A 22655-nucleotide genomic window follows, 5' to 3' on the forward strand; every position below is an offset into this window, starting at 1 on the left:
AAGAGCCTGGCAGGCTACAGTCCATGGAGTCAAAAAGAGTTAGACACAACTCAGTGACTAAACAACAAAGGACCCAGCTAAGCCAGACCTCTATTTCTAACATACCAAAAATGTAGGATAACAAACATGCTCTTTGTAAACCGTTATGCAACAAGAGATAACTAATACACTTGTTAAGTGACTCCTACATTAGAAAGTAAACTTCAGGAGGCCAAGGGCCTTTTTGCTCTTCATTTCTGAAGTTCAGAACCCAGCAGGGTATTTAGTTTAGACAGCTAGTAGCAGACACTTGCATGTAAGGAAGAAATATTCAATAAATGGTAACTGTTAATATTACACTCCCATGTATTGGCAGGGATATGCAGTTCTTGTTCTCTAATAGAGCTGAAGTCACCTTTAGGGACAGGTGTGGCTGACTGTCATGGGATACAGAAAAGTACCAAATTAATTAAGGGCTTCATGTTCTCCTGAATCAAATAGCAAGTATTTGCTTCTGTCTGCCCTTTTTCCTTTGGGGTCAGATCGTCTTCCCATCTCTAATACCCTATCACTCCCACCTATGCAGAGTCAGAGGGGGCTTACCCACTCCCTCTCCTAGTTCTTAAATGCACATATGTCCTTGCCCTGATCCATCAGCATATTCCATCCCCTACCTTCCCCCGCACTTGGTTTGGGGTTGCCCACGTGACCCAAGTCTGTCCAATCAGAGCCAAACTCAGAAAATCTGAATGTACTATTGGAAAAGAGCAGCCTCTTTGCCCAATACGGAGTGCTAACTATGAGGCTGATATAAAATTAGAGCTGTCGGGACCTCCACATGGGGACAGACTGTGTAAAAGTCATTTAAGACTGAGAAAAGTGGTGCTGAGAGATGAAGAGAGATAGATGTTTAATGACATCACTTAAGCCCTGGATCCAGCAGTGTCTAAAGACCCACCTCTTGGCTTTTTATTTCAGTGAAATGAATCTCTTCCCCCTCTACTTTCATTTTTTAAAGCCATTTTGAGTTGAGTGTCTACCACTAGCAATTAGAAAAGCCTTATTACCCAAGATCTGCCATTAAATTGACACAGAAGGAATAAATGGCTATGATGTCTAGAGAGAATTCTGAAATAAAGAGTAAAGAAAAAAAGCTCATCTAAATAAATATTTATTTAATAAAATACCATAGCAAATAAACTACTGAAGTAGAAACCCCATAGGATTTAAAAAATTTTTGTAGTTGTTTATCATTTGCATAGGACTTTTTGAAGAAATGGCTTAACAAGACAACTTCCTTAATACAATACAAAAGTGTCAAGTGCAAATATTTTAAAGAGTAACATCACTGAACAGTATTCAATGGTGGAAACGATACCTTTAGCCTTAGGAAAAAAGCTCTTGGCCAAAAGGATAAGATTGGACTCTATTTTCTAACTTTGTCTGAGAGGCCATTATTTCCAAATGCTATTTATCTTTCTGATAAGAGGCTCATAAGACAGAAGAGCTTGTTCTGTTTTGGATTTTTCCCCCTACCTTTTTTTTCAAATGGGTGAAGAAATAAGCAGCTCTCATTAAAAAGAAAGAAAAAGTAAAAACAATCTATGCTTACCCAAACTGGACTTCAGATACAAGATCTGAGCCTTTGGGAATCAGGTCATTGGCCTGTATAGGCTCAGGACCTTGCCAAGGTCAGGTCTGCATCTCTGGGGAGGAGATGAGAGGCTCGAAGAGCCACCAAGCCAATGGGATTCTCCTTGTGAGGGTGGGTCAGCTGGTGGAAGTGACCCAGAGCAACAAGATCTCCAAAACTGTCTACTGTAGGACCCAACAAATAAGTGAAAAGCTAGAGGACACCTCCAGGAAGTGTTTACCCAGTCCCTTCTAAGTCATAATCCTAAGCGGCAAAGATGATCCAACAGTGTTCCAGAGGTGTTTGAATAAAACCTTTGGTTCCATTCAGCTGGTCATTCCTGGTAGAGCCCCTCTACGTGTGCAGACTTCACGGCCAGCGGACAGTCACCACTGGAGTTGTGCTGCGGCAACAGCCTGTTTGGTAACAAGAGGAAATGATTAGTTCTAAGGCCTCTTTAAAGAGCAATGTTGAGTGTACACGACTGAATAAATGACATTCTTTGTTGGTTTATTTTTGGCCACTTCTTGCAACTACACCAGATTTGGGGCTACACTAACTTTACAGATGAGGAAATTGGGGACACAAGAGGTTAAAATGCCTGAGTTAGGGGTAGAGGTTATGATCCTTTTCCCTGTTCTAGTTTGGATATTACATTTTCTCCAATTACTGTTTGTGTCCTTACAACAATCCAGTGAGAGAGGCAGAGCAAGGAGTAGCCCTGTTTAACCCATGAAAGAAAACTGAGAGCAGAGATGTTGGATAGCTAGTTCAAGACCACACAGCTAAAAAATGGCATAGCTGGGATTCAGACCCCTATCACCAAATCCTAATTAACTATTTCTTTACATCATTAACAGAAGGGAGATGTAGTAGGGGAAGAGAACTAAGTCTGTCTTTTTTCATCCCAGTGATGACAGGCTTCAGAGGAAAGTGAGAGCGGAGGTAACACTATTGATATTAACATAACTGGCTCCATGGATTCTCTCTGAATTTCAAGTAGCCTTCCTAACACTGATACCGCATGGTGGGGAACTATGGCACACACCAGAGCTTGGCTGACCAACACACATTCTTAAAGCTTTTTTCCTTGTGGGTGTGTACTCCATTTCCCAGCCTCCCTTCCAGTTTAGAATGGCCATCTGCCAAAATTCCAGCCAATGAGGTCATTTGGGGTAAGAAAGGGGGAGGTTCTGGGAAAGATGTCATTTACTTGATAAAAAAGATCATACTCAATTGGTGAGGGAGGACTCATTTATTTCTCCCTTCATCCTGCCTTGAATGTGGTTGGTGGAGCCAGGGCCACACCTGTCATGAGGTGACAGGTCAAAGGAGCAACACAGAAAAGCGGAAGGTGCCTGGTACCTTGAGGACACTGGGTTGGCTCTGTGCCAGTACTGAGCTACTTCCAGCTTTTTGCTATGCAATAAAAATAAATTCCTATTTGTTTAAGCTAGTATCTATTTAGGTTTTTCATTATTTGCCACCAAAGCATTACTACCTTACTACCTGATAATTTAAAAAAAAAAAAACTGAGAAGGAAACCTCACTTCTCCATAAGAAGAGATGTGAGGATACTAGGCACCTCCTAGCTTTGGAGACTGAGTGTGATGTGACCAGGGTTAGGGTGTTATTTGTGGAAATCTACCCAAATGGTAAAGATTGATTATTGCACTGACATGCACTTACCTGAGAGAAAACCAGTAGTTGATGAGGCTGGAGATTACCATGTAGGACACCATGATTGTCCCTGACATGACAAGTGACACAAAGCCCAAGCCACAGAGGACACAGAGCAGTGCGAGGCCGCCCACAGAGATGAACAGTCCTAGAGGAGGGTGTGTCAAAAGAATCATCCATCTAAAACAGACTGAAGATGCCAAACCCCGTACCAATGGGTTTAAAACAACAGTTAATCCAGAAAGGTCCATCTAGACAAGGCTATGGTTTTCCCCGTGGTCATGTATGGATGAGAGAGTTGGGCTATAAAGAAAGCTGAGCACAGAAGAATTGATGCTTTTGGACTGTGGTGTTGGAAAAGACTCTTGAGAGTCCCTTGGACTGCAAGGAGATCCAACCAGTCCATTCTAAAGGAGATCAGTCTGGGGTGTTCATTGGAAGGACTGATGTTGAAGCTGAAACTCCAATACTTTGGCCACCAATGCGAAGAGCTGACTCATTGGAAAAGACCCTCATGCTGGGAAAGATTGAGGGCAGGAGGAGAAGGGGACAACAGAGGATGAGATGGTTGGATGGCATCACTGACTCAATGGACATGAGTTTGGGTAGACTCCGGGAGTTGGTAATGGACAGGGAGACCTGGCATGCTGCAGTTCATGGGGTCGCAAAGAGCTGGACACAACTGAGTGACTGAACTGAACTGAACTGAAGTGAGGAGATTTCCCATAAAAATCCAGACCTCTGGCATTGCTTAAAAAAGGAGGCAATCTCAATACCCACATAAGCATTGTTGCATGGCACCAACTGACTGGCCTTCCAGTTTCCTCCAGGCCCCACTGTACCCAACTGTATCATTCTTGGACTGCTTTGCTCACTTCTGCTATCTGCCTTGCCCATGGGTATTTGAATTTGAAACCCCCTCACCCTCAAGTGGCTCAGACAGTAAAGTGTCTGTCTGCAATGCAGGAGACCCGGGTTCAATCCCTGGGTTGGGAAGATCCCCTGGAGAAGGAAATGGCAGCCCACTCCAGTATTCTTGCCTGGAAAATCCCATGGACCGCACAGCCTGGTAGGTTACCGTCCATGGGGTCGCAAAGAGTTGGACACTACTGAGCGACTTCACTTTCACTTCACCCTCAACTTCAGGGATGGACTCCCAATGGAATCCTCTAGAAGGAGTTAGCCAAGGCAGTAATAAGGGTGGTAAATTATGTCCAATGTTTCAAAGTGCCTAACAAATACTATAATTCGCACTTACCTGCAACCTATAGAAATAAAGGCTATGCAGGCTAAATAAAGTAAAATCTAAACATAACTTTTGATTACATCTTTTACAACCCCACCTGGCAACCATTATGCAGTAACCGTAAGGTCTGAATGATCATTTTACCTATCATTATTTTAATGGGAATATTAATGAGTTAGCATCTAAGTGCAGAGCAAATACATTTTTATAATACAGGATATATGGGGGAAAATAGTAAAAGGTACTACAGAAAGAGCACGGCTTTTTATAGTTGACATGATTGAGTTTGAGCCTAGTTAAGGATTTATAGTGTGACTTCCTGGGCTTCCTTAGAGTTCTAGTTTCACTCATCTGTAAAAGGAATATAATAACTTCCTCTAAGTGATGGCATGACAATTAAATAACCATCACACACGTGACAGTCTGTGGTATTTTCTCTCTTTCAGCACACTTCCTCTTGCCTCCCTCATAGCCAAATTTCCCCTTCCAATGTAGAATTAATAACATGGCAAATGTTGCATGGCAGATCTCCTTCCCCTTGCCTAACAAGTGCTCAAATTGCCCACCTGGTACTCCACAGTGACAGTTTCAGGGATGGACCATGGAAAGGAAGGAAAGTAGAGAAAGTAAACAGATGTGCTGCCTTTTCATAAAGATTCACAAAATCCTAGATCAGTATTTTTCAAAGGATGGCTAACCACCACAAAGAAATGGCAAACATCTCTTTGTGGATTGTGATCTGGTTTGAAAAGGCAAACTGAGCCAATCAGATTTACTTTCTCAGTAATTTTAACTTAGCAACTCAGGGAGAAGCTGACAACAGGCAGTGGGACTTCAGGAGGAAAGGTGAAGGGGACCCCTTGCAAGGTCCCCATGCAAGGCACCTGGCATGCAACAGATGCTCAGTAACTGTTGAGTGAATGGCTTCTCTGTTTAGTGACAACAGTTAGCATTCATGGAGAAGCTACTCTGTGTCAAGGACCGTGCTAAGTACTTTACAGAACTGTAGGTTTCAATCCTCACAATTCTCTGAGATAGTATTATTACATCCCTATCTTACATATGAGGAATTTGAGGCTCAGAGAGAGTAAACAACGTGTCCAAAATCACGCTGGGGGAGGTGGGATTCTAACAGGCTCCAGAGTCCATGTTTTAACTACTCTGACAAGCTGCCTTGGTTGATGTGATTTTGACAAGAACAGCAACATTTGACAGCAGTGGCAGGTGCCCTGAGTCATTTTCCAAGAGGCTGAGTAACTGAGCAGGATACCTTCCAGTAATATGACTCCCACAAAAGCAGCCAGGGAGGTAAGCACCACGAGGAGCAGGAAGAAGCCGACAGGAATGGCTGACACAGCAACAAATACCACCAAGGTGAGGGTCAGGAAAGGATGCTGGTCCAGGTACTGACCCACTGGAGACTTCATAAAGGAAACCACCTGTGGACAAAGCAGAAGAGCGGGTTGTGAAAGCCATGTCTGAATGCCAGGTTGATGAATTTGCCCGAGCTGCAGAAATATGAGCCAAGGTCATAAGGTTGGAAGGCCCGCTGGTAAGAAGTCAACGATAATAATCCTTCCAAGATATGAGCTGCCCCAGCAACAACTTAAGGCAGCTGTGGACAAGGGCAAGTTTGAGGGCCCACCCAACCTCAAGTCTTGTGAAAGAAGGAAAGACCCAGGCACTACTGCTCTACTGCCTCACACACACCCTCTCAGAAGACATGCTCAGCATATGCTCTGATGTGGCGGCTCAGATGGTAAAGAACCTGCCCATGATGCAGGGAGATGGGGGTTCGATCCCTGGGTTGAGGAGATTCCCTGGAGAAGGGAATGGCAACCCACTCCAGTATTCTTGCCTGGTGAATGCCATGGATAGAGGAACCTGGAGGGCTACAGTCCATGGGGTTGCAAAGAGTTGGACGACTGAGTGACTAACACTTCACCTTCAACATATGTACAAATGGCTGCTTACCTCACAGCTGAGGCTACTGAGGGAGGTTAAGTCCTGGCTACTTGGCATCACCTGGGAGCTTGTTTCTTGGGTTCTTTTTTTTGGGGGGGGGGGTTCTTTAATGAATTTGTTACAATATTGCTTCTGTTTTATTTATTTAGTTTGGCCAGGAGGCATGTGGGATCTTAGCCCCCCACCCGGGGATCAAACCCACACCTGCACTGGAAGGTGAAGTCTTAACCACTGGACTGACAGGGAAGTTCCTGGAAGCTTGTTAGAAATGCAGCATCTTGGGACCCGATCCAGATGTGACAAATCAGATTCTGTTTTTTAACAAGAGCACCAGGTGATCTGTACACACATTTAAGTTTGAGAAACAGTGGGGATGAAATGACTCACCTAGAGTCACATGGCTTCCAAGTGGCAAAATCTAGGCATTCAAAGCTAAATCTTTCACTCTGGATGTCACATGTTTGCAATGGCTGCCACTTCATTAGGAGAAAATGTTATGTCATCAACTTGATAGCAGTCAGGCCACAGCCTGATGACTTTTGAAAGCTTATGCTGTGTTAATAGGTAGGTTATCTTCCTCCACTAGACAAAACGGTTTCTGGAGCTGGCTCAGTGCGGGAGGGCCGCTTTAATACAAAGCAGGCCCTCGGTATCTGTCTCGCTGTATCTTACTGTTCGCTGAACCCATGGTAGGCAAGGAGACAGCGGGGAAGCTGGGAGAAGACTTGAAGAGCCGTAGGAACTGCAGACACGTTTCTCTCTCCAGGCTGGCACAGGAGCCATTGTAGCAGATATAGCATAACATAACCACAACACATCATAACATACAACACAACACAGCACAGCCTCAAGGGCTTGCCAGGTGGAGCTTAAATATAATTAGAGAACAAAAGTAGCCCATGGCCAAGCAAGTACCTCGTGAGGCACATGTGCAGTGCTATAAGTGATCTCAGCTGTTACATAATCATCATTTACAAAACATGGGGCAAGAGCGAGAGGACACGGGCGAGACAGCCTGACCATGCCATCTCAGCTAATCTGCTCTTTCCTTCTAGCACCCTCACAAGGAAAGGCTTCCCTCATCTTCTTAGGCTCCATGCCCTCTCTCTCCTCAGTGCTGGCATGCTAGTTCCCATTGCCTTGAAAGCCTCCATCATTCTGGAACTCTTCCTCATCAAACGTGGTCCTTCCTTTGGGCCGTGTAGGCCGGCAGGTAAATTGAAGATATAATTTAAGCTACAGTGATCATGGGTGCCACTAATCAAAACACATGCTCCTAAACAACTTGTTCACCCAAGTCATTCAAATGCAGGAAGCTGGAGGCAAGCTGGAAGGCATGAGGGTTCTGTAGTTCAAGTTGATGACGAAAAAGCACAGGACTCACTCCGTTTAACTAGAAAAGGCTGTTTCAAGAAGCCACAGCTGTCGGTTTTGGGGCTTCAGGATTGACAAACTTTACTTCCTGCCCGGCCACAAAATGGCATAATGTACGCTGGCTACACCGCCTCCAGCTACTCCTTTCTGACAACAGCTATCGAAGACTTTGCTATTCAGCTTCTCTTGTCAGAGGCTGACTGTGCCAGGAATCACTGCTGAGCTAGAAATACCCAGTGTGTATACTCCAGCATCAGAACCCAGCGAGATCTTCTGGTTAGGGCTGTTAGAGGTGAACAGAGGCAGAGGGGTCGTGGGAGTGGGGCCAGTCCTTCGAGCTGCCCCAGATCTTGGTTGCTTTCCAGCTCTAATCCACAGACACCCTGAGTAAACCCCTAGATATCATCTGGCAGAATAAACTGTTCTCTCTGATCCTCATAAACAAGAGACCCAGCAATCACAGTGGGGAGGAGCAGATGAGGCTGCAACACCAGAATTCCAGGCTTAGGACTTCATACCCAGACTGTCCAGTACAGCAGCCACATGTGGCCCTGAGCACCTGATAGATGGCTAGTGTGACCAATAAACTAGATTTTTAATCTAAATTTAAAAATTGCTACTTGATTCAGTCATTGAAAACAGTTAATTATATTTCAAATAAATTGGGTATGTTTCAAATAGTTTTTCAATTATACATTTTATGAAATTTGAATAGAAACCAAGTATTTCCAATGGAAAATTAGCATGTGAATTGAGAGGTGCACTGAGTGTATTTAAAAAAATGCTTCATGACCTAGAAGGGTGAGATGAGGGGAGGTGAGGGAGGCTCAGGAGGGAAGGTATACATATATCTATATACACATATATATATAAAATCATGACTGATTTGCATTGTTGTATGGCAGAAACACAAACTTGTAAGGCAGTTTTCCACCAATTAAAAAATAAATAAAATTTGTTTAAAAAGTAAGATATCTCACCAATGATTTTTTAATATTGATTATATGTTGAAATTATATTGTGTATATATTGGGTTATATAAAATATATTAGTAAAAATTAATTTTACACAGTTCTTTTTATGTTTTTTAATATGACTACTTGAAAATTTTAAACTATATATGTGGCTCACATCCTATTTATATTGGAAAGTGCTCACCCAAACTTTATCTAGAAAAAAATAAGCAGCAAACTGCTGGCTTTTGGGCAAGACTGTCATACAACCAAAGGGATAATTTTTTTAACTAATGTAAACATTTTAATATCTTTTATTAGCATATAATTGCTTTACAATGTTGTGCTAGTTTCCACTGTACAACAACATGAATCAGCTGTAAGTATACAGTCATCCGGTCCCTTTTGAGCCTCCTTCCCACTCTTCCATCCCACTCCTCCAGTCATCACAGAGCACTGAGCTGAGCTTCCTGTGCTACAGAGCAGTTTCCCACTAGCTATTTTACACATGGTAGCACATATATCCAACATGATTTTACACGTTGTAGCATATAGATCCAACCAGTCTATCCTAAAGGAAATGAGTCCTGAATATTCACTGGAAGGACTGATGTTGAAGCTGAAACTCCAATACTTTGGCCACCTGATGTGAAGAACTGACTCACTGAAAAAGACCCTGATGCTGGGAAAGATTGAGGGCGGGAGGAGAAGGGGATGACAGAGGATGAGATGGTTGGATGGCATCACCGATGCAATGGACGCAAGTTTGAGTAGGCTCCAGGAGTTGGTGATGGACAGGGAAGACTGGCGTGCCGCAGACCATGGGGTCACAAAGAGTCAGACACGACTGAGCGACTGAACTGACTGAGCACATACATGTCAGTGCTACTCTCTCTGTTTGTCCCACTCTCCCCTTCCCCCATGTCCATGTCCATTCTCTATGTCTGCATCTCCATCCCTGCCCTGCAAACAAGTTCATATGTACCATTTTTTTAGATTCAAAGGAATAATTTTTAAAAAAGAAGAACCTGGCAGTCCTGCGGAAGAGGCAACAAGGAAGATTTGCAGGGAAACTAGCAAGAGATAATGATGGCCAAAACTAGGTTGATGGCAGAGGAGGAGGAGATGCTATATGAAAGAGGAATGAAAAATGAAAAATCAACAGGACCATCTGGCATGGGGATCCAAGAGGGGAAATGCAGGAAGGGACTACTTACATTCCTTAAAGAAATCTAATTTTTTCTTAACCTCTTCTAAATCTGGGGCCTACAACCCAAAAATATAGTCATTCAGATATGCAGAGAGACCAATTTGAGATGCACACAATTAAGCCCAGCAATTGTCTTCCCTTAAGGAGGATGGCCCTGCTCTGACAGTCTGTCTCAGAAGGGGAAGATATGATTCAGTTATGCCTAATAATAATAGAGAATATTCATTAAATACTCAAGTGCCAAGTACTATTTTAAGGACTTTGAATAAACTTCCTATTTCTGTCTACAATGCTACAAGATAGATAACAAGGGGAAATTTAACATTACTTAAATTTGGGAATTAGAATATAGCAATTAACTCTTCATTCTCCCAGGCAACAGAGGGTGACACAATGGAAGGACAGAAAGTGGGAGAGCTTATCACTCAGGAACATTTTCCATCCCTACCCTGAGATAGATCCAGGTATTCTAATCAAGATTTTACAGGCATAGTGCAGTGCTGAATAACCCAGGAATGCAAAGTTGGAACAGACTGGCACCATTAAGTGCCAGACTCTGTGCTAAGGCCTCCTCAAATAGCATCTGAGATCATCCTCACAACAAATCTATGAGCCTGGCATTGCTCATTTTAGAGAAGATGAGACGTAGAGTCAGTGAGCCCGAGCAACTAGCCCAAGGTCGGACAAAGATGACTTATTTTAAAATGCACACATGAGTATGGGAGGTTCCAAAGTAGGGACAACGTGGCCAGTGTTTAAGGACATAAAGCCTCCATCTGGAACTATTTAGAAGACAGGCTAATTCCCTGGTCTGAGAATGAAAAAAAATAATCAGTATCTACTGTCCTTTGCTACCAGAAGGGCTCTGGAGGGCAGAGGGATCAGGATCATTTAAAATCACTGGTAATGACAAATCCAAGGTTCTATGCGATAGTTTCTTCTAGATTATGGTCCTATAATTCAGGATTGGGACCCAGGTGCAAAGGAGGTCATTCAAAAACATCCTTTGTGGAAGGAAAGGGCCAGCATGAGAGCAAAACTATTTTGTCACAGGTAATCCACATGGAGATATCACTGACAGGGCAGGGTGGGGGAGCAGTATCTGCCCAGCCCATTCTCGCTCTCTCTTCCCTCCTCTCTGAAAACTGCCCCCTCCCACAGCAGAGGTATACCCCTGAAGCCATGTTTATACCCATGAAATGAAAAGTCCCAGCCCAGCTGCCATCTCCCTGGTTATAGGTGACTTGGTCAAGCAGATTCTTGCTCCTAGGAATCAAGCACTCTCAAGATGAAGTCCCACAGAGGGCTTCAACTGGGAACTGGAGGAAACATGGGCAGTTAAAGGTACCATCTTGGGCAAGTGTGTCTGCCCAAGGGAAGAGAACAGCAAAGGAAGCCAGGCTGCAGAGAGAGGAAAATGAAGCTGATACACAAGGAAAAGTTATAATGAGGAGCAACACGGTTCAAGAAAGGGTATTGAGAGTTACCTCTGACCCCAGTGCCTGCCTGACCATTTTAACCCCTCCTGAGGCTCCCCCCTGCTATTTCTTGCCTTTGGCTTCTGCGACAGTCTTACATTTCACCAAAGTTCTGGCAGGTTCCACTGTTTGTTTGTTTAAGCTATTTTGGGCAGGTTTCTGACTCTGTCAGCATAAAAGTAAGACATTAAGACTATGTTCGAGAGGTTTCCTAAAAGAGATGATGGAGTTGTTTCACAAACACTCAATCTGGAAACCATCTATTCTTATCTGGAACTCAAAGGGCTTATGAACTCTAAGGATATAAATTACTTAGGACAAAGAAATCACCTAAATATCATTGAAGCAAGGGGATGACTATGTAAGTTATGGTATATCAATCTGAAGGAAGTTTCTACTACCAAAAAAAGCAATTGGTAGGAAGACCTATGCTTCAATCTGGAAAAACACCAGTATACAATATCAAACAAATATATAGAACTACATCTGCCATAATTAAAAACACTGTATCTAAAAATTACATACTGAAGAGGCCTAATAATAACAAAAACAACAATGATAATACCACCACTGGATTTATCAGTGATGGGTTTACAGGTGATTTCCCTTCCTTTGTCTGGCAATATTACTTTATTTAATAAACACAATTAATACTAATTAACTCAATTAATATAATTTAAACATTTAAAAGAAACTACTCTACCTCAGGACTATCTGAAGAACATCAAGGCTGAGCCAACTGATGACCCATCCCTCATTCTGGGAGTCGACTGCCCTGGAAGTTATCTAGTCCAAACCCACTCCACTGACCATGGCTGAGGATCTAAGGTGAAAAAATGAAGAAATGTCAAGAAGTCAGAGTTCATATGCTTTGAAATGCCTACCTTAGAAGGTAGATGTGAATATTAAATAAGTTAAGACATGCCAAGTGCCTAGCACAGTGCCTGGCATATAGCAAGTGCTCAACCACGGTTAATTAATGTACAGTCAATTCCTACTATTTGCAGAATCCTTATCTGTGAACTTGCCTACTCACTAAAATTCATTTGTAACCCCAAAATCAACACTTTAAGGTGCTTTCATGGGCGTGCATACAGCAGTGGAAAACATGAACCACCTGAGGCATATGCTCCCATCTGAGGTCAAACTAGGTTAACACTGTCGTCTTGGTTCAGCTTTTTATACAACTGTCCTTTTCACGGTATATTTACTGCCACCTCTTTCTGCATTTTTACAGGTTTCTTTTGTTGGTGGTGGTGATTTTCCCATTTAAAATGTATAGCAGTACTGGCTTGTATTCCTAGGAATAAGAAGGCTGTGATGTGCCTTATAGAGAAAATGCAAATACCAGACAAACTTCATTCAGGCAAGAGATACAGTTGCCTACATAGTATAGGCTGTTGGCCTGGAGTTCAATCTTAATAAATCAACAGTATGTATAGGATAAAGGTACCTTTAAACAAAGACACACAAAACAGGCTATGGTTTTATTGGCTGATGAAAATGTTGGCACCAGAAGTTTGCCAGAACCTATTTCCCATTTGAGCAATGGTTCAACCAGTCTGTGAGATGCAACTGGAATGGTGCAGTGCCTGAGGTGAGTCAACAAAACCAACACAGATAAAGAGAATCAACTGAAAATGTATATGAATATGAGCACATTTCTCACTAACATTAGTAATAAGAATCTCAGCCTGCTGACTAGAAAGTTACTTGTCTCATCTAAAAATAGCTTGCTAAATGCACAGAGTGCCAGAGGCATTTTGGAATGAGTTCAGAAAAGATCCCTATAGAGTATACTGCTCTAGACTACAAAGGCGTGGGTCCTCAAAGAGATCCTAATGGAATTGTGGTTTCGAATACAAAAATCAGATCATCAACCAGCTCACTTTGTTACATATATATATTTTATGGGTATATTGCATAGAAAAAAGTCTAGAAGGACATTCAACAAAATGTTAATAATATTATCTCTGAGAGCTGTTTTTTTTTTCCCCCTGAAAAAATACTGAAAGACATATGGAAGAAAACAATAGATATAAAAGTTCAAGAAACCAAAATATACTGTCTCAAGTCTCACTGCCACTGAATGGCTACTGAGCACTTGTTGAGCGGCTAGTTCAAACGGAAATGTGCTTTAAGTGTAAAGTACACACTAATTTCAAAGACTTAGTATAAAAAGAATACAAAACATCTCAATAACTTTTACCATTAATATTTTTATAATGATTACATGTTAAAATGATATATTTTAGATATATCAGGTTTAGTAAAATAACTATTAAAATTAATTTCACCTGATTTTTTTTACTTTTAAAATGTGGCTACTAGATAATTTTAAGTTACATATGACATTCTATGTCATATTTACATTGGACACTGGGCTTCTAGTGAAACACTGGACTCTAGTAGTCTCTCATTTTTAGGGTAACAGGTCAAAATTATAACAAAACAAAAGGATGGTGTCTGTGGCACAGACTGAGAGTTGCCTCTGCTGCTGCTAAGTCGCTTTAGTTGTGTCTGACTCTGTGCAACCCCATAGACGCTCTCCAACTAAAGAATTACACTTGCTACAAAGGATTTTCAGAAAACTAAATTCTGGTCTGTGAGATGCAACTGGAAGTTTTGTGTACGTGTGACTTTTAGGAAGTCTCCTTAAATTGGAGGTGGCTTGCAAGTCTTTTTCTCCCCACAACATCTTACTGCCTCGAATGTGGATTCAATGGCTGATACTCTAGCAGTCATCTTGGTCAGTGAGTTTGAAAGTCACAACTTAAACATGACATGGTGGTGAGTTAGAAAGATTCTGACCTATCTCCAAATTTCTCCTACTTAAGAGAGAAATAATTTTCTATGGTGTTAAGCTAGTGTTATTTTGGAATTTTCCATTATGTGCTCTGATTTAGAAACTGACCTTTGAGTTACTCTGGACAGATGCTATCAGCAAAGACAGCTTCCTCTGCAGCTCCTGCAAGTCCTTTGAAGTACTCGGGGGCTCCTCTTTCGCCATCCTGAAACCCACTTCAGTCTCTTTAAGGATTAATTCTACCAGGAAGCTCTTCAATGCAGGGCACAGTCAAATCTCTCATGTCACCTTGTCTCTTGTTGTCACTGGAGGAAATGAAAAGTATCTTAAACCATTAGCGGTCTTCACTCAATTGACCCAACGAGGGCTTCTACTGTCCTCACACACTGATGATGGGCATAAAGATGAAGGGTAACCGGGCAATATCCATCAAAATATCAAATTGTACAAACCTTGACCCAAAAATTTATTTTCCAGGGACCTGAAGGAAACAATCAGTCATATCAAAACATGCCAAAAGGATGTGCGATTATCTCTGTTTATAATACATACTTAATAGTAAAACAACAGGAAGAAGTTGTCTACTGATAAGAACTAGGTTGCTGCTGCTGCTGCTAAGTCGCTTCAGTCGTGTCCGACTCTGGGCGACCCCATAGACGGCAGCCCACCAGGCTCCCCCGTCCCTGGGATTCTCCAGGCAAGAACACTGGAGTGGGTTGCCATTTCCTTCTCCAATGCATGAAAGTGAAAAGTGAAAGTGAAGTCACTCAGTCGTGTCCGACCCTTAGCGACCCCATGGACTGCAGCCTACCAGGCTCCCCCGTCCCTGGGATTCTCCAGGCAAGAACACTGGAGTGGGTTGCCATTTCTTTCTCCAATGCATGAAAGTGAAAAGTGAAAGTGAAGTCACTCAGTCGTGTCCGACCCTTAGCGACCCCATGGACTGCAGCCTACCAGGCTCCTCTGTTCATGGGAGTTTCCAGGCTAAATAATGATAAATTCATACAATGGAGTACTGTATAGCCATTAAGATGATGTTGATATTTAATGAAAATATGTCTATGATGTGAAAAAATAATAAAATACCGATTGTTACATATTTTATGTATATATCCATAATATAAAATACGTATATCCACAGTAAAATAAAAGATCTAGATGCACATATAACAAAATGTTAATGGTATTATCTCTGAGAGCTTAGGTTTATTTTTTTAGCCTGATAAAATGCTGAAAAGAATATGGAAGAAAGTAAGGCTGAGGACACTATTTCTAGTCCCACTGCCTTTTTTTTTTTGCCAGAAAGCCTTCTCAAACATATGACAGTGGCCAATTTCTTTATTTACTACCCACACTAAATAGGTTGGCTCCCAATTACATTGTGCCACAAATTACTCTCTATTTACTTGTAAGTCTCATTTCCATAACAAGAGAGGGACAAACTTTGCCACAATTATACTCTGTGACTCAATGGCCTGGAATTTCCAGGACCTTCCCAATAATAAAAGCTGTTTGTTAAATTATATATCTATCTTTTAAATCCTTTTTAATTTTTATATAAACAAACACATTGTTATTTTATATTTTCCAGAACATCACTGTAAGGCTGGGCTGGACACAGAGATATCTTTTCCATTATTCCTCACAACTTATCTCCTGACCTATAGCACAAATGCTAAAAGATTCTATCACAGTGGACAAAATTAACTGAGAGATGTTCATATTTATGTACCATACTCAACATCCCACATGGTAATTATGTGAGATGGGAAGTGATGATGGTGGCGTAATCGCTAAGTCATGTGGCATGTGGAATCTTGGGACCCCATGGACTTGGGGTCCCTGCCAGGCTTCTCTGTCCATAGGATACTGGAGTTCTTCTCCAGGGGATCTTCCTAACCTAGGGAGGGAACCCACATCTCCCACATTGCAGGCAGATTTTTCGCCACTGAGCCACCAGGGATGACGCATCTCCTAATATCTATCAGGTCTATTGTTATTGTTTAGTCGCTAAGTCGTGTCCGATTCTTTGCGACCCCATGGACTGCAGCCCACCAGGCTCCTCTGTCCATGGGATTCTCCAGGCAAGAAGACTGGAGTGGGTTGCCATTTCCTTCTCCATTAGAGTCTAGTAGCAAATTTAAGCACATTTTTAATCACCCAGCTAGAGATTGTCTGCTACAATCCCTTTTGTGAAACAGGAATCCCCTGGACTAGACAGGACTAGACCCTTCATCCCTATATTCTGTCTCTGAAGCTGCAGCTGGCACAGATTAGAATTGGCCATGTTCCCAGCACTCAACTCCCCTAATCTCAAATCTGCACCGGGCAGGAACAAGCCCAGCTCCCATCACTGGTTCCCAGGGCCTTGGAAACCTAGGGGCCATCCGGACCGGTTTGGGAAGTTCAATGTGGATAGCGTGGGTAGAAAGCCATCGGCCACAGCTGGCCACCAATCCCTAGCCCCCCTAGTCACTCACTCCTCGGAGGGGCCTCCTCAAGCAAAGACAGGTCTCAGGAGGAGGGAAGGGGGCAACCCCTTAATCCGACGCAGCGCACAGTTCCCGCCTTCTGCCTTCTCCCGGCCTTCCGGGCTGAGCCAGGAAAACACAAGCCAACCCGCCCTTTTCCCTTCCACGGCCCACCAGCTAAAAGCCCCGCTCTCTTCCTCGCCCGCCCCTCCGGGGACAAACGGAAACCCTGAACGTTCCAGCCGGGATGGAGAGAAGTGGCACCGAGTACCCCGTCATTAATTTGGGGAGGAAAATCCACCTTTGGTACACCCTGCAGTGACGGGGCAGGGGGACCCCGTAGGGATGAGGGCATCCGTTTTGATTCCTGAAGAGGAGGTGTGGAGACTTCCCAACAGGGTTTCCCAAGAAAGGGAAGGGCCTTCAGGGTGGGATAGGGGTGGCAACCCTTTACCAAAAGCAGTAGCAGGTGTAGGAGTGTGTGTGTGTCGCAGGGGCAGGGGAGGGATGAGACCTCCCTTAGTAAGGGGGGGGGGGGGGGGGGGAGTGTGTGTGTGTGTGTGTGGGTGTGTGTGTGTGGGTGTGTGGGTGTGTGTCTAGCAGCGGCCGGGAAGGATAGGACTCCGTATGTGTGTGTATGTCACCGACTCCCTTTTCAACCCACCGCCCCCGCGCTCCTCCATTTGTCCAGCCCGTCCCAGGGGTCTAGCCAGCCGGGGCCCTCGGTCCCCCACGCCCAAGTTCTCACCTGGTCCCCGGGGCCGCGGTGCAGGAGCAAAGGAGAGCTGACCGAGCCGCGGGGTCGCCGCGTAAGCCTCCGCCCTGGCCTGCGCCCCAGCCAGCCACGCCCCTCCGCCGCGTGGCCCCGCCCCGCTCTTCCCCTTCCTTTCCCCGCCCCTCCCCTTCTCTCGGCTGCAGCCTCCTGCCGCTCTCGCAGGGCTGCCTCCTTCTGTATTTTGGAGCTTCCGGGAGAAACCCGAGCGAGGAGCATGTGAGGAAACGAAGGCTCAGTGAGAGCTGCCGTTCCTACACTCTTGGCTTGTAGTGAGGGTGCCCCGGCCATCTCTGAGACAGGTGAACTGGCAGGTATGAATGGGTTTTCACAGGGTCTTAGGGCTTCTGCCTAAATACCCTGAGCTACCTCTTCTGGAAGCATCTCTGGAGATCAGGACAGACAAGTGATGAGACGGTTCTTGACTGGACGGTTTTCACCATTACTTCTCAAATGCAAACATCATGAGCCAATGAGATCCTTAAAAACTGTTAGATTAGTATCTCCATTTTATACATGAAAACGTCTAATCCAGAGCCAGAACTCATGTTCCCTGACCTGAAATCCAGCCCTACAGCAGTGTTTTTCAAGGGACAGCGCTGTTGACATTTTGGGCAGAAAAGTTCTCTGTTGAGGGGACTGTCCTATGCATTGTAGGATGTTTAGCAGCATACCTGACTTCCAGCCACTAGTGCTTTCCTTCCCTGCAAACAACCAAAAATGTCACCAAACATCAGCAAATGTTCCCTGCACAGTTGTCTAGGTTGAGAACAACTGCCATAGAACATACTGGTGAAGACAGTGAACCGGGGCACAACAATGCTAGACTCTGGTCCCAAGTCAGACTCTTACTATGTGACCATGGAAGAGTTACCTCTCTGAGACCACTTCATCTTTAAAATGGAGAGAAGCATAGACTTGAGAAATTGGTCTGCTACTGCACAGTTCTCAGGTTCCGTCCATCCGGGGACATGTATTGATCTACTTTCATCTGTGACTTGGGTCAATAGCCACCTGGAAAATAGCTCTTTAAGAAAGAGAAAAGCAATCACAGGGTTGTAGTGAGGACTGGTGAAATAATGGCTGTAAAGAACTTAGCACCTATCAGGAACATGGGAGGAGCCCAGAAATATTTAATGTATCGTGCTTTTTTTAACCTGTTTTTTCAAGGTTATTTGGTTTCTTTTTTTTTCTTTTTTCTTTTTTTAATTGCAGTATAGTTAGCCTATAACATATGACATATAAGTATTAGTTTCAGGTGTATGACAATGATTCGATATTTGTTTATATTACAAAATAATCATCACAATAAGCATAGTTAACATCTGTCACCATATACAGTGACAGAATTTTTTTCTTGTGGTGAGAACTTTTAAGATTTACTCTATTCGCAACTTCAAACAGGTGATACAGTTTTTACTTCTTTCACTGATTTTGCCCATCCATCAAGGACGTATTAGTTCTACCAACTAATATTTCTAGAAATAATCAGGCTAGTGGATTGAGAAATAAGCTCAGGGTATATAATAATAATAAGCTAAAGGATCCTGCTCTAACTCCTAACTCTGCAAAAGCCAAGAAAGGGAGACGTTAATGGTGAAGATAGGAGGACCAACAGATGTGTCCCTAAATTTTTACGTTTCAGGCAGTTCTGTCTGGTTTCATGCCTTTTGTTCAGCTGAGGTGTGATGGTTGTCCCACCCAGGAAAGGGTTGGTTATTTATTTATTATTATTATTTTTTTTTGGAGGGTTTTTTCCTTTAGAACATAACTGAACCCCTCCTTCCCTGGTGGGTGTTGCTTTGGAAAGCTGTCAGGCCTCCGTTGGAAATTTTGTTCAAGGATGCCATCTAGGGGTGACTCTGTGAATCTTCTAATTCCTTCCACTCCCATTTTTGCCCATACAGACAGATTTTGCTTTTCCTTGTGTGTTGGCTGACTCCTGTACAACACTATATATTCCCTGATGGTGGGAATCTTAGCATCTATTTGTAACACAAGGACTTGGCTCTTGCTGTGTTATGAGTCAATAAAATAAAGCCATGTGCAGCTTCTTCTACACCTTTCCACAGTTACTTACCCTGGCTAAGCAACTATTTTCAGCCTCAGTAAAGATCTGCCAGAAGCACTGGACCCTGAATTAGAAATATGCGAAAAATTCCGGCAATAGATTGAGACTCTAAACTGTTAACAAAGATGAAGATAACCTAGAACCGAGCTGACCTCTTCTCCCATATTGCCGATTTAGCGAATAAAAATACAGGACACCCAGTTCAGTTTGAATTTCAGGTGAGCAACAGATAACTTTTTCATATGAGTATGTATAGGCATCCTGTATTTTATCTGGCAACCCTATATGCTTGAAGTTAAGGGATTTGAGGCCTGCATCCTCACTTGGAAATTATTGAACAGCAGATTAAGTCGGCAAACAATTCTGGTGCTAGTGAGGTGGTCTGGGTTAGAGGAGAGGTGATGGAATTTTCATTCTCTTTGGCAGATATTTTATTTATTTTCTATCTTTCTGAAGACTACATGTAGGCTTTTGGTTAAAACCATGGAGCAGATACCATAATCAAGTTCCAACTTTGCCATTGACCTAGCTGAGTGGCTATGGCAAATTACTTGACCTCCCTGTTTCTCAGTTTCCTCAGTTATAAAACTTGGGATAATTGTATTTATCTTCTCAAATTGTTGGGGTCTGCCCTGGTGGCTCAGAGGTTAAAGCATCTGCCTGCAATGCGGGAGACCTAGGTTTGATCCCTGGGTCCGGAAGATCCCCTGGAGAAGGAAATGGCAAGCCACTCCAGTATTCTCGCCTGGAGAATCCCATGGATGGAGGGGCCTGGAGGGCTATAGTTCATGGGGTCACAAAGAGTTGGACACGACTGAGCGACTTCACTTCCGCTTTCACTTTTCTCAAATTGTTGAGAAGATTTGGAAACATGATACTCCTTAAGTGCTTACCACAGTGCCAGCAGCTGATATATATCAAGAAATGAAAGCTATGATTATTACTTTGATGTTTTTGTATACACATAGACTTAAAGCTTTAAATCACACAAAATTTCAGAAGGAGGCATGTTCTCTACGCACCCAGAAGGTCATGGGGTTCATGGGTGCCCTACCAGGTCCTTTCTAAAGTACTTTATTTTGTTGGATTACAGCTGCTGGGTTTTTTTGTGTGTGTGAGACATGGGGTTTCATATCCTATTATAGGAGACCTAGTAATAACCCCATTTCCGTCTAAAGTCTCAAACCCTGTCACTGGCTCATTTATTCTAAACACTATTTGAAACTTCTGTGTATACTTTATGGTAGAGAATGCAGGTGTAAGGAATGAGGAACCTTGAGGTTATTTTCTAAGTATGGAAAGCCAAACTTTGAGGAAGAAGTAAGAAGAAGGAGAAGTAGAAGTACTTGGTACTATATAATGCTCATCGTAAGATCTAGAAATGTTTGTGTTCTGGGCAGGCGCTTTATGGAAAGAACAATGAATTCTGGAGTCATAAGGACAGGGTTCAAATTGTGTCAGCACTACTTGTGAGTCCTGGCAACTTGGATAAGTTATATATCTTTTTCAGTGTTTGTTTCATAAATCATAAAATGTTAACATCATGGAGTTTAGGGGGGAATTGAATGAAAAAACATATATAGAAGCATGTCTCCCAAAAGAGTTCAGTAAATCGAATTTGATTTTAAAAGAATTTTGAAAGTGACCACTTAACATGTGGTTTGAATGTCTGTGGGCTGTGCTTAGTTGTTCAGTTGTATTTGACTCTTTTCAACCAGGGACTGTAGCCCACCAGGCTCCTCTGTCCATGGGGATTCTCCAGGCAAGAATACTGAAGTGGGTTTCCATGCCCTCCTCTAGGGGATCTTCCCAATCCAGGGATTGAATGGCATAGCAGTTAATCATTTGTGTGTGAGCATGTATGTGTTTCTGTGTTTATCATGAGAATGATGTTTAGCCACATTTACAGACTGCCTACTGTGTTGAGTGACCAAACTGTCCCAGTCTTCCCAGGACTAAGGGAGTTCCCAGGAAACTGGGACAAGTTGGTCATCCTTCTACTATGTGCAAATTGCTTTACAGGCATTATCTCATTAAACTCTCAAACCCACCTATGAGGTAGGTTGTCACATTTTTGGCATTTTACATTATAAAAGACACTTGGAAAGATCAAGCAGTTTATTCAAGCCACATAGCTAATTAATGGGAAGGGCAGAATCTGAACCCAGACCTGTATGAGTCTAGGACCCAAGAATTTAACCTCCACTCTGTGTGCATTGGGTTTCCCTTGTGGCTCAGCTGGTAAAGAATGTCCCTGCAATGTGGGAGACCTGGGTTTGATCCCTGGGTTGGGAAGATCCCCTGGAGAAGGGAACAGCTACCCACTCCAGTATTCTGGCCTGGAGAATTCCAGGGACTGTATAGTCCACGGGGTTGCAAAGAGCCGGACACAACTGAGCAACTTTCAGTTTTCTGTGTGCTTTTAGACTCCTCCAAAGGCACAGCCTCTAATTGCCTCTCACCACCTGGATCATTATTTAAACACCTTCCCACCTTCCTTTCTGTCACCAAAACTTCCTGCTGCCCAGATGGCCTCCAGCAAAGGGAGAGACCTGGACACAGAGCTGAGTCAAGCCCAGTCTTGTATCTGGGCACAGCAGAGGCCCCTCCTTCCCTAGCAACAGACGCTGAAGCCTTGTGACTGGCTCCAGGACCTGGATACAAGCTTCTCCAGTGTTAAAATAACCTGAGAGGAGGAGAAAAGAAGAATTCAGGCCCCAGAGAGATAGTCTGGTGAGTAGCTTCCTCCCTCTTCTCTGTTTAGTGTGTAACTTCGCTTCAGATTTTCCTCTACTGTGAACTCAGTGTGTTCCTGGAAAAGTTCCAAGAGAAGGGCCACTCAGCAGAAGGTAAGTGTGGCCTTTGCAGGAAGCCACAGTACAGAGCCATCAGAACCCCAAGGCTGCTGTTTCATTCTCCAGCTTTCCTTTCTCTTCTCTTCTACCAAGAAACTACTCAGTGGGCTGAAGTCTATGACCTCAGAGAGGCAGCCCTGTGAACAGAGCTTTCAGAACATC

At 43.3% G+C, this 22655-nt stretch overlaps 1 protein-coding gene across 4 annotated transcripts; it reads right to left on the reverse strand.

The window, feature by feature from the left end:
* Window positions 1-1134: 1134 nt before the first annotated feature.
* LDAF1 (lipid droplet assembly factor 1) lies at window positions 1135-17873 on the reverse strand. Of its 4 annotated transcripts, XM_006052278.4 has the most exons (5): window positions 17544-17669; window positions 14433-14629; window positions 5809-5977; window positions 3302-3440; window positions 1135-2028 (listed from the first exon to the last, which is right to left on the reverse strand). In XM_006052278.4, the coding sequence occupies exons 2-5, from the start codon at window positions 14526-14528 to the stop codon at window positions 1947-1949; spliced, it is 486 nt and encodes a 161-aa protein (XP_006052340.1). In that variant the 5' UTR covers window positions 14529-14629; window positions 17544-17669; the 3' UTR covers window positions 1135-1946. The 4 variants fall into 4 exon arrangements, with proteins under 4 accessions (XP_006052340.1, XP_044791566.2, XP_025130368.1 ...); XM_044935631.2 differs by lacking the exon at window positions 14433-14629 and having other exon boundaries at window positions 17544-17873; XM_025274583.3 differs by lacking the exon at window positions 3302-3440.
* Window positions 17874-22655: the final 4782 nt, after the last annotated feature.

The sequence above is a fragment of the Bubalus bubalis genome, chromosome 24 (genome assembly GCF_019923935.1).
Source record: "Bubalus bubalis isolate 160015118507 breed Murrah chromosome 24, NDDB_SH_1, whole genome shotgun sequence".
NCBI lineage: Eukaryota > Metazoa > Chordata > Mammalia > Artiodactyla > Bovidae > Bubalus > Bubalus bubalis.